Source organism: Arachis hypogaea, chromosome 2 (genome assembly GCF_003086295.3).
Source record: "Arachis hypogaea cultivar Tifrunner chromosome 2, arahy.Tifrunner.gnm2.J5K5, whole genome shotgun sequence".
NCBI classification, from domain to species: domain Eukaryota; kingdom Viridiplantae; phylum Streptophyta; class Magnoliopsida; order Fabales; family Fabaceae; genus Arachis; species Arachis hypogaea.
The window spans coordinates 44,255,433-44,273,040 of NC_092037.1; the positions used below are offsets into that span (position 1 = coordinate 44,255,433).

The window sequence follows — 17,608 nt, forward strand, 5'->3', positions numbered from 1 at the left end:
TGCATAGGTGACAAATGAGGTGAGGGAAGTGAAGGCAAGTCTTTTCCTTCCTCTTTCTTGAGGTTTCACCAGTCTTTAGTGCTATACTTAGGAGTGGTAGAAGTCAAAAACCAAAGCTTTTGCAACACCAAACTTGATATCATGATTCATGAAAAAAATTAAAAAATGGATGTTATTTTTAATCATTGAAATATTATATTTATATTTGCATTACATTTATTTTTGCATTACAGGATTTAAGTTTCCTAAATATATGTATTAATTGATGAATTTTTTGAATATTAAAATATATAATATCTCTATAGTTTTATTTAAATTTGATATTAATTATTAAATTTTTTTATTAAATAATTTTTTATGTTTAAAAATTAATTCATTTTAGTTCCAAATAATGTGCCGGTTTAAATCTAGTTACCACTTATTCTTGCTACTTGTACTACTGCTTTTACTATATTTTAATTTCAGTAAATCTTATGGAAGCTAATAAACTTATATCATTTTCTATTAGCGGAAGTTGTAAACTGATTTCTCCATTCTCAATGGCATTACCAAAAACAACCACACGTATTACATGCAATTCTCAACAATCATAATCATTATCAGTGTCCTCATCGGAATCAACTTCATTGGCATAATATATATTGTCATCAGCACCACTGTCATCATCATGACTATCATAAAAACTTTCAGGTTCAGCAGTTTTTGTTCCACAATTGATATCAAGAACATGATGGGAGGTCCAATCTGGAGGGAAGGTCTTTTCAAGGGCCTCTGTTAATTCCCCTCCTGTCCTCTCAATCTTTCGTAAACATCTCGACCAGTGGACTGCAGTTCCCATATCTACGGTTATCTCCGACTCTATCATCTCTCTACATATAGACAAGAGTCCCTTGTAAATGTATTCTTGAGCAAAGGTGGCTCTCGATAGCAGTGATGTCATAAGACAATGGTACACTGCTTTGTCTGGCTTCAATCCGGCCATCTTCATCTCTTCAAAGCATCTCAAAGCCTTTTCTGGGAAAGAGGCACGTGCCCATCCATGTATTAGGGTAGTGTAGGTTTTGAGATTTGGTTTTATGCCAGATGTTTCCATTTCTTGAACAACCTGTGTGGCTTTCTGGAGGGAAAATAAAAATATGATTAGACGATATTAATCAAGTAGTCCTTAGACAAGAATCTTAATCTCATTCCTATCTGTTAGATTGTGACAAAGATGCAAGACATGATACAATTATGCCCTTACTTTCACCTCACTCAAGGCAAAGATTAAGAAGGCCAGGGGCAACTTAGACTCTCACGCAGTCGGATCTAGGAAGGATACATGTACAGCAGCCTCACACCTCAGACCACTCGTCACTTTTCAGAACATTTTCTCTTTGCTAAAGCACTCAACTTTCGTTTTTTTTTTTTTCAAAAATCGAAAAGTATATCCTCGGAAAACCTCATACCTGCACATCACCAGCTTTACAGCAAGCATTTATAAAAGATGTGTAAGTATGGATGTCAGGTTGCACCCCTTCATCTCTCATTTGTTGCATCAGGTCTGCTGCCTCCCAAATATCGCCTCTCCGAGCCCATCTAAAACAGTAAACTAGGTTACTAACGTAAAAAGCAGGTCCGCCAAATGACAATATTATTGGTAAGTCCAATAGTAAGCAAATGGAAAGTTTATTGAGAAAAATATAGCTTGATTACGAAAATATATAACAAGCATTGGATAGAAGTTAACACTTGTGCTAGAAGAAAATTATTCATACCCATCAATTAGTATGTTATAGACAAAAGTATTTCTAGGAATCTTCTTTGCACTCATTTCTTTTGTGACTGCTAGGGCACTCTGCATTCGGCCTGACTTACAACATGCCTTCAACAATGCCTCATAAGTATATACATCAATCTCCAAGCCCTCATTCTTCAATTTTGTGAAGTACTGAAAGGCCTTTTCAGTATCACCCAGTGAAGCATAACCATGCATAAGAGTTGTATAGGTATGCTCATTTGGGTTAACACCTGCCAAATTCATTTCATCCAATATCCCTATAGCCTTTTCCATCTACAAGATACACGACATAAATTGCAGAAAGTGTTGGATATAGATGCTAAATGAGACCTGTAACAAATTATAACATATCTAAATGGAGAACAGTTTTCTTCTATGATGAAATACTATGGTTCCAACTCCTAAAATGCATGCATATCAGTCAAATAAGAAAGAGGAAATGTAATAGACTGAAAAGGAAAAATAAAAATGAAGTGAAAAGAACAAAAAAATGAAAAATTAGTTCATAGAGTGAAAAATGTTCAACTGGCACCAACTGTTCCTCAACTAAAGTAAACTAAGGCAATAATTAATCGACACTTGGATAGTAAATAAAAATAATTGCCAGCAACATTTTATTAATGTTAGAAATGAGTATGTGTCAATGCACAAGTGGCTGTGTCAACAGACGAATATCGGCTGACTCTGTCAGAGTAGAAAAGGATTTTTCTGTCTGATGTTTTTTAGACTTTTTTCAGTACAATGGCAAATATACATGGCTATTTGTTATCGTACTATAACATATGCTTTTAGATCATAATTTTACATAAAAGCACACACCAGGTGTTATTCATTTTTTGTTTCTTGACACTCAACAATCAACAAATAAAAGAACCTAGGGAAAAGTAGTAAGAACCAAGTCATGTCATTTGTGTTTTATCAACAATTGTTTGCCAACCATCTTACCTGACGCTTCTCAACAAGGCCAAGAATAAGAGCATTATAAGTGTGTACAGTGGGGATGCAGCCACTCCTCCTCATCATATCGAAAATCTCCAGGGCTCTCCTCATCTCCCCGGCTCTTGCAAAGCCATGTATAATGGGTAAAAATGTGCGGGTTGTTGGTCTATGCCTCTCCCTTTGCATTTGCTTAATGATAGTAATGGCACGATCCATATTACCCATCCCACAAAAGGCTTTTACAATGTTGTTATACAAAACAACATCAGGTTTCAAACCATCTTTAGTAAGGTCTTCGAAAACGGCAAATGCATTAGCCCAATCTTTTAACTTCAAGAATCCATTGATCAGCATAGAGTACGTCTTCATGTTATGTTTTATGCCAGCCATTTTCATCATTTTGCTAATCTCCAATGCTTTAGAAACTTTTCCTATCTGAAAAAGAAAAAAAAAAGGATGAAGGGATTTTATGTGAGACAGAAAGCCAAACTACATCACTTGGATATAAATTTGTTGGCCGAAAACAGCCCAATTAACTCAACCTATATAGTACACACAGTTACGCCTAGATATACAGCACTACTATGGAGTCACAAAGTCTATTATTAAACAGCAACAAAAAATATTAAAAAAGAAAAAGACAAAAGAAAAACAAAAGGATGAAAAAAGAGCTGCATGTCATGTGGCACAAACATAAGGCCTGGCACCATTACACTGAAGGAAGAACCTCTTGTGAATCACATGATTTGTTCATGCAATCTCTCACATAACAGATTGAAACACACAAGTTACATTTTTCTTTTCATGTCTTTTGTTCTTTTCTTTTCTTTATTATTATTATTATTATTATTATTATTATTATTTTGACAAAGGAGAAATTTCATCAAGAGGAGGAATAAGATGTTAGGGACTTGGGTATTATGGGATGCTTGATGTTGTATTTAAGGAAAGTGGTTATCTATAGAGCATAGCTTTCCATTCTCTCAACATGTCGGAGAAGAAAAGTTACCAGTAAAAATCATGAGCCTTACACCAAATACATACTAAGCATCTAATTCTACCCTATAAAATATGCTTGTCAGAAAATCTATCACTCTAGGTGTGTGCATCACGCTCTAACAGAATAGTCCAAATAGTGGTGCAAACTGCACAGTACCACAATTTTTGCCTCTTTTCTACTACCAAACCCAACAAACCTAGTCAACACAAGTTACATTTAACACCTTCAATTAACATTCTGTCTTTTATTGGTACTACCTACACGATAAGAAGTTCCAATAAACTGTTTGCAAGAAAGCTACCTTTGCAAGAAAACCAAGCAGTAGTATTTGTAAGCAAGATTTATAACAGAAGATTATGTTGTAATCCATGAAATATGTCTTACCTTGGTGTAAAGATTTATGAGACAGCCAAAGGTGATAACTGAGGGAGAGAAACCACATTCCTTCATCAAAAGAAAAAAAAGGAAGTTACAGTCTCATTCAATATTTCATGTCGAATTAGCATAAAAAAGCTAAAATTACGATATTGATAGGGATATCTCAGAATTAGAAATGTCCCAGACTTAGTATACTGTTGAGTCTCTCAAATACTCAACAACAGGAGGGTTTTGGGGTTATGGCCTCTCAAAGTGCCATATCCGTTGTACTGCTTGCAATTCCAGGGGTTGATTCCAGAAATTCTCTTCAGTATTTGTTCTTCCTAGTTCTATTATTATCCATGGATGATCAAGTTATGAACAGTGTACAGATCTTCCATCATAATGGGACATCAAATAATATGAGGATGGGAAATTTCATGAGATTGTCCAAATATAGTTCTAAAGGAATTATAGGAAGAGATGTTGTAAGATAAATTTAATAAGAGTTTCAACTAGAAAGAGAAAAAAACGGAAAAAAAAAAGTTACGGAAACTTCATGCCCTTGAGGATAATTATACCAATCATATCATTTGGATATGATATTCATGAGTGGCACATTGTCTTTTCAAGAAGTATCAATGTTGAAGGCACATAGCATAGGTGAAGTACCAAGTCTCACATCCTATCATCATAAAGATACCAATGACCAATAATAAGCTATACCTTTAGTCTGTCAAACACGACCAAGCATTTTTTTTCATTGCCAACCATTGTATACCCATCCATCATGGTATGATATATGTCGATGCGAGCATCAATGCCCTGTTCTTCCATTTCCCTCACCAAGTCTTCAGCTCGATCCATATTGCTACTTTGACTGAAGAAATTAAATAAAAATGACCATCATTAGCCATAAAGTATATTAGTAAGCTTTCAAACATGAAATCTATGCAACAATAATTACCAAGACAGAAACAGCAATAACTGCACAATAGATTAATTCATCAGTTTATAACTGGTATGGTTAACCATATACTGATTTAGTTAACCACTTGACTTAAATGTTTCAATCTTGCCAAAATTAAAATTAAAATTAAAATTAAAATTTTATTTTGTATTTAAGAGGTGCAAACTTTATATATATATGGGGATCCATTGACAACAGGTACAAGTCACATTACACTTACACCATTGAACAACTTTTTATAAATTTTGAATTTCGTCAATCCAACCATTGAGTTAAAACATTTCAACATATAGATCATATGTATAATTCATAACATTTGGAAGTGATTTGCTATTTCATTATACCACTATTTTGAAATACAATACTTTCAAAAATGTAAGTGAATATCAAGATTACATACCTATTACTGCCCAAATTTTACAAAATTTTCTATTCATGATTATTAGGATAATATAAAGTAATTCAATGGTTAGATTGATGAAATCTACTTATGATGTATAATTCTCTATGCTGATGTAGCACTCTACACGTGAGAATGTTTTACAGCCATGCATATAAGAGTCAGCCCATAAAATTAATCAAAATGCTCACCAGTGTGCATAAATTATGTTCCCATAAATGATGGCATTTAAAGATGAAAGCCTCTCTTTGGCCTCCTTAAACCAGTGATCTGCAGCACTTCCAAAACAACATCAAATAGTATTATTTCTACAAAACAAAATCGATTGCTCTTTATTCACTCAGGTGAGAAAAGCCTGTAAAATTTTCCCAGACCCAAATGAAACTAAACTATACCACTACCTTAAAGAAAGAGACAAAAAAAATAAGCCAAAAAAACAGAAAAGCTATTTAAATATGAATCATAAAGAACAAATAATCAAGCTCACCTAAGTTAAAACCAGTTATATAAATGTAGAAACATACCAAAACCATCCAATGCAATATACTACGTAAGGTTGGCAAGTGGAAATACCAGCTCCAATAACTGATGGAAAATGGGTGTTTTTGTCCATATAGCTAGTGAACTACGACTTGCTTCAACAGAAAAACAACTACTTTCGCTTCATATTATATTTGACATTAAAAATTATGTTAATACGTGATGTAGCATTGGTAAATTCTAATGTGGCTATGAAACTTTGGCAACACTTAAAAAGTGTAGCTAAAATTAATGTCACACTTTTTTTACTAGGGCAAAACATATTAATTTGATCTCACTTTTCAATTTTCATTTATGTTTTCAAATTAAAAAGTATTGGCCAAATAGTAATAAAGTGTGACCTTAATTTTAGCTACACTTTCCAGACCAACTTATTAAATTAGACTTCAAAACAATACAACCTTGGCATGTGAGGTGTCCATGCATCAAGATAAAAGATTTGTGAATAAGGGAAAAGGTGAGTGTTAGAGGGGAAAAGAAAACATGTTATTTCACCCGAAAACATAAAATTTCAGAAAGCTGGCCTTAGGCAAATAAATAAATAACAACCATCAACAAAGGAGTTACTTTTTGATAAAAGATAGAGTAACAAGGAAGCATTATCTGGTTTACTTACTCAGCATTGCCTACTTTAGCAAATCCCCCCACAATTATACTGTATGTCACTAAGCTCATTTCAATGCCCTCTTCCTTCATCTTTCTTACACAAAGTAAAGCCTCTTCCATGTCTCTTCCAACTGCATATGCATGAATAAGACTGCAAAGATTTAACACATTGTAAGTCAGAAGGAAAATAATCAGAGTGAATTTTCATTTGTAACATAGAAGGAATTTTATTTAAAGGAAACAAGGATTTCGCAAGGGCAAAGATATCCACCTAAAACCAAACAAATTGACAAAACATGGAAATGAATATATTACACACAAAAAAAGTGGGATGAGAAAAGAAAAATTCTTGCACGAATAACAACTAAATGCCCTAAAGGGACCCATATGGTGAATACCGAAGAGAGTATAATCACGTTGTAAAACAGCATCATATCTGCATAGGGGGAACAGAGAAAAAAGAAAAGAAGAAGAGGGGGGGGGGGGGGAGGGAAGGGGGATCCCAGCAGATTTGAAAAGCTTTGCAGCTAATATAACAGACTCTCAACAGTAAAACTGGTAATATTTCTGAAACGTTTAACTCTTCCTAGAATCAGCATGTTCGTTCCTAAAAAGATAACACGTCAATAAACAAAATTTTGCATCAACTTAAAGTTCAAAAACAAAAATAGAAGTAGATGAATAAAATTACAAGAGCCCTAGTACACAAGATCTTATATAAAAGAATTTACCTACTATATACATGAGAAGATGGTTCAATTCCTCTGGCTCGCATACTCTCGAATGTTTGACGTGCATGATGCATGTCCCCTCGCCTCGCATAAAATTTAACCATCAAGCCATATTCTTTTCTAGCTGGCTGAAATAATTAAGGGCAATAAAATGAAACCAAGAACAATTGCTCTTCACGTAAAAAAGATATGTAACAGATAAAAATGATACTCGTAGGTACACATTAAATATTTTTAATTGCAACTATCTATATATATGACAAACAACATAATACTATCTTGATTTTTTTTATTTCCTAGAGATGGTATTAGCAAATAGAAAATATAGAATGGGGAGAGGGTGAGAAAGTCTAATTTATTCAAATATATCATCAGATAATGCTAATAAAATATCCAAACCAAGAAATTTAACACATAGAAGTCTTTTACATATAAAAGCCCTTGCTTGACCAACAATATTTGTCAGCATTTGATGCTGAGATAAACTACATGCATCATCATTAGTCATATTTAAGGGAGAATAAGCAAATACATACATTACTAAAACAGAGGAATGAACAGCAGTGCACCAAATATAGATAAAAGGAAACTTCACCTGTTATAAGAAGTTAAAATCTCCTACTTTTAATTCAAGGCAGAAAATGAGTCTTTTATAAATAACAATGAACAAAGAATAGAAGTCGAATGCAGATTAATATAAATCCAATACCAGAATACCAACTTTGAATAACGAAGAGAGTATAATCACGTTGTAAAACAGCATCATATCTGCATAGGGAGAACAGAGAAAAAAGAAAAGAAGAAGGGGGGGGGGGGAAAGAGAATACCAACTTTGATTCAAAACATATCTTATTCTCTTACATACAAATTTATTCATATTAGAAGAACTGTACTAAGATAGTGAATGGAATGATTAGAACAAAAAGTTCTCTTTACAAGAACAAGAATTAACAAAAGAGGGGAAAAATCAATAAAGCAAGGCCTTCTACTCCCTTAACATATTTGAGAGAAAAACATTCTTAAAAGAAGCATAACCTTTACACCAAAGGAGGCCAAACACCTAATTTTATCCAAGAGACAAATGGGCTAGACGATAAAAAGACCCAAAAAGACAATCAATTCCAAGGACTCTCTGTTGCTTAGATTTCAAATACTATTTTGAAAAAAAAAAGAGAGAGAGAAAGTGGAAATCTCAATTAATATGTGGAATGGAATATCAGACACTAAAAAATTTGGACTGGATATATGTGTAAAGAGAAAATATTTCTCGAATTCAAACTACCAAGATCCTGTATATACCCATCATTATGTCTAGTTTGGCATAGTTTCCAATGCCTTCTTGCTTTATTTTTATGTCTTCTTCTCTTTTATAAAGAAGAATATAACTGAAGGAGTATAAGATCAAAAATCAGTCAAAAGAAGAGCTATTAACTATAAAGCATCAGTATCCAATCTCTTAACATGTTTGACAAGGAACATCCTCTAAAAAAATCATGAGCTTCACACCAAATAGATCCCAAACGTCTAAGCCTATCCTATATAACTTGTTTGTTAGAAAATCTGCCACTGAGTGTGTGCAAATTGCACTCCAGCCAAATTTCCCATGATCTTTTCAAACCCCAAACACATTGCGAATTAACACTTTTCATCATACAAACAGCAAGTAACTCTTCCTACCCAAAAAAAAAAAAAAAGAGAGACTCAATTGCGCTGGTAGCAATTCAACTCAACTATCAACAGAAAAGTAAAAGAAGGATCAATCAGAGAGGAAATGGTCATGTGAAGAATTTGAGACCTAATCTATACCTCCAAGACTGCAGGAGTAACTAATCAATGACAAACTTTAGGAGATTCCACATGAAATTATCCATTTCGATCAAACAGAAGCAAATGGACAGCACTATGCATAACAAAATGTTCTACCTTCTTGATTCTCTCGAAAGCCCGAACAACCGCCTGCCAATTCTCCGGCTCGGTCTCCAGAACCTTCCTGAACTCCTTCCTCGAGCCGTCCCTGTCTTCGTGCCACTCGGACCGATAATCCTTATCATCACTCCCTTCCAACCATCTCGCCCTCTCTCGAGTCTTGTCCCTCATCCTCCTCCCATCATCCAATTTCACCGTCAAGACCCTCCCGTGGAACTCCACACCGTCGAATTCCACTGCTTTCATCGCCGAATTCTCAGCCTTCTCTACCACGCCCTCATAATTCACAAACGCAAATCCCGCATTCCGCTCCGTGTCGTTGTGACCCTTGATCAATATCACGCTCTTTATCGCCCCGAATTGCCGAAAAAACTCCGCAATTTCTTGTTTCTTGACCCAACCGGGCAAGTTCCCGATGAAAATTTTCCCCGGCTCCCGAAACGGAGTCCCCGCCGTGGCAGGCGAGTCATGACTTTCTCTGCAATCCTCCTCCATTTCCGAGTCCTCGACTTGTTCTTCTTCGTCGGGCGGCGGAGGAGGGGGCGGAGGAGGAGGTGGAGGAGGAGAGAGTTTGCTTGTTAGCCAGAGCTTGTCTGTAAGGGAACGGGAGGGGGTACTGAAGGGGTTCTTGTTCTTGAGAGGGTTTGAATTTGATCGGGGTTTATGGTTTGAGGAAGGTTTGGATGTTTTAAGGGGTTTGGAGGGGCGGCGGAAGTTGCCGGAGGTTGAAGTAGCAGAATTGTTTGAGTCCGGCGGGGGTTTGACGGAGAAGGATATAGCGGAGGAAGGGTGGTAGTTGCCAGCGAGAAGGGTGGAGGAGGAGAAGGGAGGAGGAGCGAAGTGTGAGGTGGAGAGTGAGAAAGCTTCCATCATCGTATATGGCATTGAGATCTCCCTCTGCTAACCCCGTGAAGTATCTTCAGTTTAACTGCGGAAAATATGTTGTGATTAAAGAGATATTTTTTTCTTTTTCTTAACTTGCAAATATAAATAATTTAATTGAAAACGAAAATACTAGAGAAACAACAAAAAAAAAACACTCAATTTGTTTTATTCAGCTTAATTAAGTTTTTTTGACAAAATAATTTAAATAATAAATGATTATATTAAAAGTAACTTATAAATAAATTATTCTGTCTTTAAATTTTTAGTTTTAAAATTGTTTATTTTATAGAAATGTGATAAAAAGTAGTAGTATTTATGAGAGAAGTAATTTTTTTAACTTCTCTTTAAGCTCCTAAATAACTTCTTAAAAAGCTGCAATTTGGTTTTGAAAATTGTACCAGACATTAATACTACTATTTTTCATAAGTCAAAAGCTCAAAAAAGTTACTTTTGAAACTTTTTTAAACGGGCCCTCAGTGTAACGACCCAATTTCTAGTACATCATAATGATACTAGAAACTGAGTGCTACTAACTTGTCTTCCTAATTATTATCTATTATTTATTATATGAGCATGATTCGTTGTTAAAAGCGTAGTTACTTTGCGATGTTTTTTTTTTTTGAAAACATTTGCATTAATAAACAGAATCATTCGTAATCAATTCACAGATAATAACAGATGAAACAGTTATAAACAACCACACATAAATACATCTCAAGTAGTTAACAACATTCAGTGATCCAACTATTTTTAGAGTATAGACTTTTAGTTAGAACACCCCTAGATAGCTAGATAATAACTATATACACATATATACATACAGGCTAGCCTAGACTCTATACACACCTAGTCCCTCTAAACTACAAAAGCGAGGAAAAGTACGTGCTAGGTCTTCAAAACACGAGTCAGGTGGAACGTCATCAAAAGGCAAAAGATTGTCTACTACTCCTCTGCACGATCATATGTCGTCAAAGAGCATCTCTCTTGTACTTCATTGAGAGGTCACAAAATAGCAACATCGTACGAAGGACTTACGCTAAAGTTCATAGATAAAAGGGGTATAGATGTCGGCTGGTCTCACGGTATAAACGTATAAACAAAAAATGAATCTCGCTCTAGACTCAGAAGACTACCTAGAGCGGAATCCTCTTTATGAACGATCATCAGTGAACTACGGAATGGTACGCTTGCTTCCATCGGAAGGGGGAAGGGAGAGAGAAGGGGTAAGAACTAGGGAGTTCTTAGTAGGACTAGGGTTATTAGTTAAGTTCATTAACTTTATGTTGCTCAGCAGAATACGAAAAAACAATTAACAGAAGGTATAGATAAACTGAGGAAATAGAGAAAACAGTAAACAGAACACAAACAGAAGAATACAAGGGAATAAAATACAAACACAGAGAATAAAATACAAACAGGGAAAGCATTCATTCATACAACAATCATAACAAAGGAAATGCACAACCAAGTATGATGCATGTCTGTCCTATATAGGGCATGAGCTCACGTGTCGGTTTACACTTTACAGCCCGACGTTACCTAGGAACAAATCCCAGATATGGCTTCATCTCTGTAGGTAAACTTTGGCCTACAGAAATGGTGCCTCTGCAAGTGAACTTCGGCTTATAGGAATAATCTAAACACAACATAGCAACTTTCTATAGGTGAACTTCAGCCTACAGAAATAGCACTCTGAAGAACTGAAGATTGATGGTTTAGAAGTTATAATAAATTCTCGTTGCAAAGTATAGTTTCTAAACCAAGCAATCAACCTTTCTTACAAACGTTTGGTTGTCACAAGTAACAAACCTAATAAAATTTATAAACCGAAGTATTCAAACCTCGGGTCATCTTCTCAAGGAATTGCAGGGAGGTGTTCTTATTATTGGTTATGGAAAACAGTGTTTTGGGTTTTGAAAAGGTTTTGAACAAGAGAGATGGATTGTAGAAATTAATAAATTAATAACGAAGAAATCTCTTGGCAAAGTATGAAAACCAGAAGTCCTATCCTAGTTATCCTTATCAATGGTGATGAGAATTATAATTCTGCTACCACTAAATCAACCTCTAACTATGAAGGTCAGTTAAGTGGACAAATTAATTTAATACCTAAAGTCCTAGTCGACTCCTTAAGGAAAGACTAGAGTTATAGGAATCTAAATTAATCAGCAAGAATAATAATTATCAATCACGATGAGTTTGATAACTCAAGAGTTACCAATTAATCAACCAAAGCCAATAGTAAATAATCTAAATTAAAAATAAGGAAAAGCAATCATGAGTCTGAAATACCTTAATTTATATCAAATAAAGAAAATCCTAACATGAATGGTTTATAGGCCAAATAGGCAACATAAGTAATACAAGCATTAAAGTATCTGAAGTAAAAGAGAAATATAAAGTAAAAGGAATATTGAAGCCTGATGAAGAGTTGAAATCCTAAATCCTTTAAGAGGAATCCTAATCCTAGAACCTAAGAGAGAGGAGAGAGCCTCTCTCTCTCTAAAAACTACATCTAAATTATGAAAAGTGAATAACTGGATATCTGAAGTGATGTCTTGAGTCTCTACATGTTCCCTGACGTTAACCTGTGTTTCTGGGCCAAAAACTAGGTTGAAATGCGGCCCAGAATCTGTGCCAGCGACTTCTGTAATTCTGCAGATCGCGCACGTCACGCGGCCGCGTCGTCCACGCATTCGCGTCACTCAGCGTTTCTCGTACCACGCGTGCGCGTTGTCCACGCATTCGCGTCATTCGTGCAGCTTCCAATCCGCGCGGTCGCGTCAGGCACGCGAACGCGTCACTCTAATTTCTTCCATTTCGCGCGGTCGCGTGAGCCATGCGACTGCGTGATTTCTCGCTGGTCATCTCTTCAATTCCTTGTGTTCCTTCCACTTTCGCACGCTTCCTCTTCATTCTCTAAGCCATTCCTGCCCTATGAAGTCTAAAACACTTAACACACAGATCACGACATCGAATGCTATAAAGGGGAATTAAAATATACAATAAAAGGTCTTTAGGAAGCAAGTTTTCAGTCATAGAATATTTTTAGGAAGGAATTATAAATACATGCAAATCATATGAATAAGCGGGTGAAGACTTGATAAAACCACTCAATTAAACACAATATAAACCATAAAATAGTGGTTTATCAACCTCCCCACACTTAAACATTAGCATGTCCTCATGCTAAGCTCAAGGAGACAAAATAAATGAGTAGGGAAAAACAGGACTCATGCAATGCAACCTATGAATGTGAATGCAACTACATGCTTAAATGATTCTACCTAATTGGTGAAAAAGTAAATAAATCTTTCAAGAACAGATATGAACTGGATTCCACTAATTCAAATCACAAAATACAATACAAATAACTTGCAAGAAGAAGATAGCTCATGAAAGCAAGGAACATAGAATTAAGCACTGAACCCTTAATGGTAGTGTATATCATTCTAACTCTCAAGTGTCTAGGGTCAATTCTCTCAATTCTCTACCAATCTTGCTTTCTATAGCTTGCCCTTCATCTAACAATCAACAAAAAAAAATCAATGCACCAATACACAAATCAAGAGGTCTTTTAAGGGTTGTAATGGGGTTAGGGTCAAGGTAGGATTATATTTGGTCAAGTGGACTAAAATCTGAATCCTTAATTAACATAAACTTTCCACCTAACTTAGGACAATCCATGTAATATAAAATCAAAAACTACCCATTAACTGCATTTACTACATGTTTATGCATTCCAAGTTTTGAGTACAGTACATATGCATTGCTATTGCCATTTACTTTGGGGCATTTTGTCCCCTTTTTATTTTTCTGCTCTTCTTTTTTTTCTTTTCTTAATAATTTTTTTCAATGCATATGATTAAGGTATTGAATGCATAAACATGTTCTTAACATTTTTCACATTTTCACACAAAGTCTAACATACTCAATTCTCAAACCAAACGTATCCAAACCCACTTTCCCCACACTTAATTCATGAGCACTCTCACTAGTCTAAGTTAATCAAGGATTCAAATTAAGGACATTATTGTTTTTCGCTTAGAGTTAATGATGTGTTAAAGTAAAGAACAATGGGGTAAAATGGCTCAACATTGGTTTGCAAAGGATAATGAAAGGTAAGGCCATATGGGTATGTAAGCTCAGTGAAACAAGGCCTCAATCATATAAGTGCATGCATACATCAAATAATGGAAATATAGAATTAAGCAAGACAAAGATCACAATTTTAGAGAGAAAAACACACACCAAAAATAAAATATTGGTTGGTAAAATACAACCAATCAAGTAAGCTCTAAATCATGTTCCAAAATAATATTTCTTCAAACAAGTTTTTCAAAAAGTTTTTAATTTAAATTAGTGAAATACTATAAAAAGTTTATTGAAAAAGAAAATATTACTTCAACCAAGTAATGGTAATATATGCACAAAATCAAACAAACATGCAAATACAACAACTAATTTAAACGTTGGTGTTGAGACAGGAAGGTACTAACCCACGGAGATCAGTATCGACCTCCCCACACTTAAAGAGTGCACCGTCCTCGGTGTATGCAAAGCTGTACAGGTGGGGGGTTGTGGTTCCTCAGCTGGTGATCGTTGTAGAGGCTTTCTCTGTACCCTTCTGGTGGCCATCCTGAAAAGGGAGAAGAGAAAGGGACATGAAGTCAAAGGGATAGAGCAAAGAAGAGGGCAGTACGAGTGATAATCATGCCAAAGTAATGAAGAATGTCGTTAACACGTGATCGCAACTCCATGAAATTAAGACATCAATGGAAACAGGGCATGATAAATTGAGGCAATTAGATGCAAGATATTTATTGGCATGCTGGCAAAGGCATGAGTAGCATAAATCAAGCATTAAAAGCCATAATGTATTATTAGTCATGAGAAACTAACAATAACGTTTGTATTGACAATCATATTTAATTAATTAAATATTGGAAAGGGTTTTGTTAAAAATATGCATTAGAGTAGAAGGATAGAATAATAAAGAATGCACAATGTCATATGGGCTTTTTCACAAACACTTAGTATGCATGTTTAATATGATAAGGGAAGAATGCATTTGGAACATGCAAGCATTCCGAAAACAAATAATATGAATTGTCAAATAACTCCATAATAATCCACAAGTAATAGTGAAAGACTTAAATAAATTTTCAACACCAATAAAAAAAAGAAAGAAAAAGAATAAGAAGGGAAAGAAAAGATTTAGATTTGGGGAAGAAAAGATAAGATATTTGGCTGTGTTGGATAAGCTGTGCGGCGCAGGCGACACGAGCGCGTGGGGCACGCATACGCGCGGATAGCGCTTCTATGAAATGACGCGGACGCGTCATCCACGCGGTCACGTGGATCGATTTGTGCCATTAGCGCGAGGGCGGCCTTGCGGTCGCGCAAATCTCTGTTTGAAATTCATATTGCCAAATCTTTGGGTGACGCAATCGCGTGGTAGACGTGATCGCGTGGGTGGCCTAAATTTGAAAACGGCGCGGACGCGTGGGGCACGCGTATGCGTGGCAGGGCTTGTGCTTCTAGCACGAGTCCAGCCCAATTCTTGCTCAACTTTTGGCCATACACCATTTTTACGTCGATTTTTAGGGCACGCGTTCGCGTGGGTGACGTGGACGTGTGGGAGGCATTTTTCCCACATGACGCAGACGCGTCATCGATGCGGTCGCGTGGACCAATTTGTGCCAAAAGCACGCATCCAGCCGCGCTTTTGCGTGACTCTCTGTTCAATTTTCTTTTCTTCTGAATGCACTTGTGACGCGGACGCGTCAATGACGCTGTCGCGTTGCGTGCGAAAAGTTTTTTTTATGCAGTATGCAGAATGCAAAATGCAATGAATGTTATGCAGAAATTCCAGGTTCAAACAAAATTCAAAACAAAGAAAAATGGAAAGGGAACGATCATACCATGGTGGGTTGTCTCCCACCTAGCACTTTTAGTTAAAGTCCTTAAGTTGGACATTTGATGAGCTTCCTGCTATGGTGGCTTGTGCTTGAATTTGTCCAGAAATCTCCACCAGTGTTTGGAATGCCAATATCCTTCGGGGTCCCAAACAAGGCACGTAAAGCCTTTGAGCAGTTTCAAACAGGTTTCCAGGCTCCCGGGGTGTTGAATGTCAGAACAGATTCCAGGATCCCAAATTTTACTTTTACACCCATGTTTATCTTGATCTACATTTTTCCAGCCGGGTGATAAGTAATCTGAATTCTCACTGCAGTGACCAAACAGCTTCCGAGATCCTTTCAATTGAGCTTGACACCAATCCTTGCACCTCAAATTGAAGTGTGAAACCTCATTGAATCTCGCATACCAACGCTGAGTACGAGCCATTTCCCTTTTGCTCTTAAAGCCGCAAATAGCTCTAAGCTGACCATCTGTTTCAAGTAAACCATATTCAAGTGGAAAATTGAAGATAAAAGTCAAGCAGGTATTTCCGGTGGTTCTGCAAGCTTTACTCCCTTATGGTCTTCTGTGAATTCCTCCACTTCTTTGCAAACTTCTTCCGTTTCAACCATGTCTTGATCAAAGTCTTCGATATCTTTCTCATCACTCGAGTCATAATCGGGAGGTTGGGAAAATTCAACCTCTGCATCATCTTCGTATTCACTTGGGAAAGATTCTTCTGTCTCAAAGAATTCACTTGCGGATGCAAGTTCATCACTAAGAGAACTTGACTTGTGATTATCATCATCAAGGAGACTTGCGTCTTGGGTTATTCCGTCCAGTTCTTCATAAGATATCTGCATTGGAGGCTATGCACTATCTCCCTTAGCATCAATTGTAACGTCTTCGACGGAATTCTCCACAACTCTGGATTCCTGCGGAGGTTCAGCATCTCCTAAATTTTCAATCAACTCTTCTTTTTCTATTATGACAGCTTCCTCTACTTATTCTAGTACGAAGTTATGCTCTATACTGTCTACTGGAGTTTCTAGTGTCTTCTTCATGCTACGTTCTTCATTAGATTCTCCATATGAAGCAATGAGGGTCTGTTGAGTGTCCGAACGCCTGAAAGATAATTGATTTATTGCTTGCTCCAATTAATGAAAGGTTATATGAAATTGGTCTACTGATTCTTCGAAGCGAACCTGTGATTCTTGGCTTGATGGATATGGACATGGTGTATAGGGAAGTGGTGGTTCTTGGGAGTAATTGGATTGACATTGGGGCGGATAAGGATCATATGGCGCCGAATGGTGAAAAGAAGCTTGTGAGTGTGGTGGTTCGAAGTTATGTTGAGAGGATGGTCTTTGAGCATAGGGTGGGGCTTGTTGGTAGCTACAAGGGGGTCCACCATATCTATCAGCTTGGTATGCATTGTGGAGTGGTCTCTGTCCATGGTATCCTGGAAGGTGTTGTTGCCTAAAGGGTTGATCAGATCCTCTTGGTTCCATCCATCTTTGATTACTTAGACCGTGATGCATATTCCTATTATAGCTTCCATTCCTTTCAACAA

At 36.3% G+C, this 17,608-nt stretch overlaps 1 protein-coding gene across 2 annotated transcripts; it reads right to left on the reverse strand.

Annotated features, from left to right (window-relative positions):
- Positions 1–514: 514 nt before the first annotated feature.
- On the reverse strand, positions 515–10,216 carry LOC112743651 (uncharacterized). Of its 2 annotated transcripts, XM_025792943.3 has the most exons (10): positions 9,247–10,216; positions 7,324–7,451; positions 6,603–6,743; positions 5,638–5,724; positions 4,803–4,956; positions 4,104–4,163; positions 2,726–3,154; positions 1,758–2,053; positions 1,449–1,578; positions 515–1,117 (listed from the first exon to the last, which is right to left on the reverse strand). In XM_025792943.3, exons 1-10 carry the CDS (start codon positions 10,132–10,134, stop codon positions 581–583), a joined length of 2,850 nt encoding a protein of 949 aa, XP_025648728.1. In that variant the 5' UTR covers positions 10,135–10,216; the 3' UTR covers positions 515–580. The 2 variants fall into 2 exon arrangements, with proteins under 2 accessions (XP_025648728.1, XP_029147769.1); XM_029291936.2 differs by lacking the exon at positions 4,104–4,163 and having other exon boundaries at positions 9,247–10,207.
- Between the last annotated feature and the right edge of the window lie 7,392 nt (positions 10,217–17,608).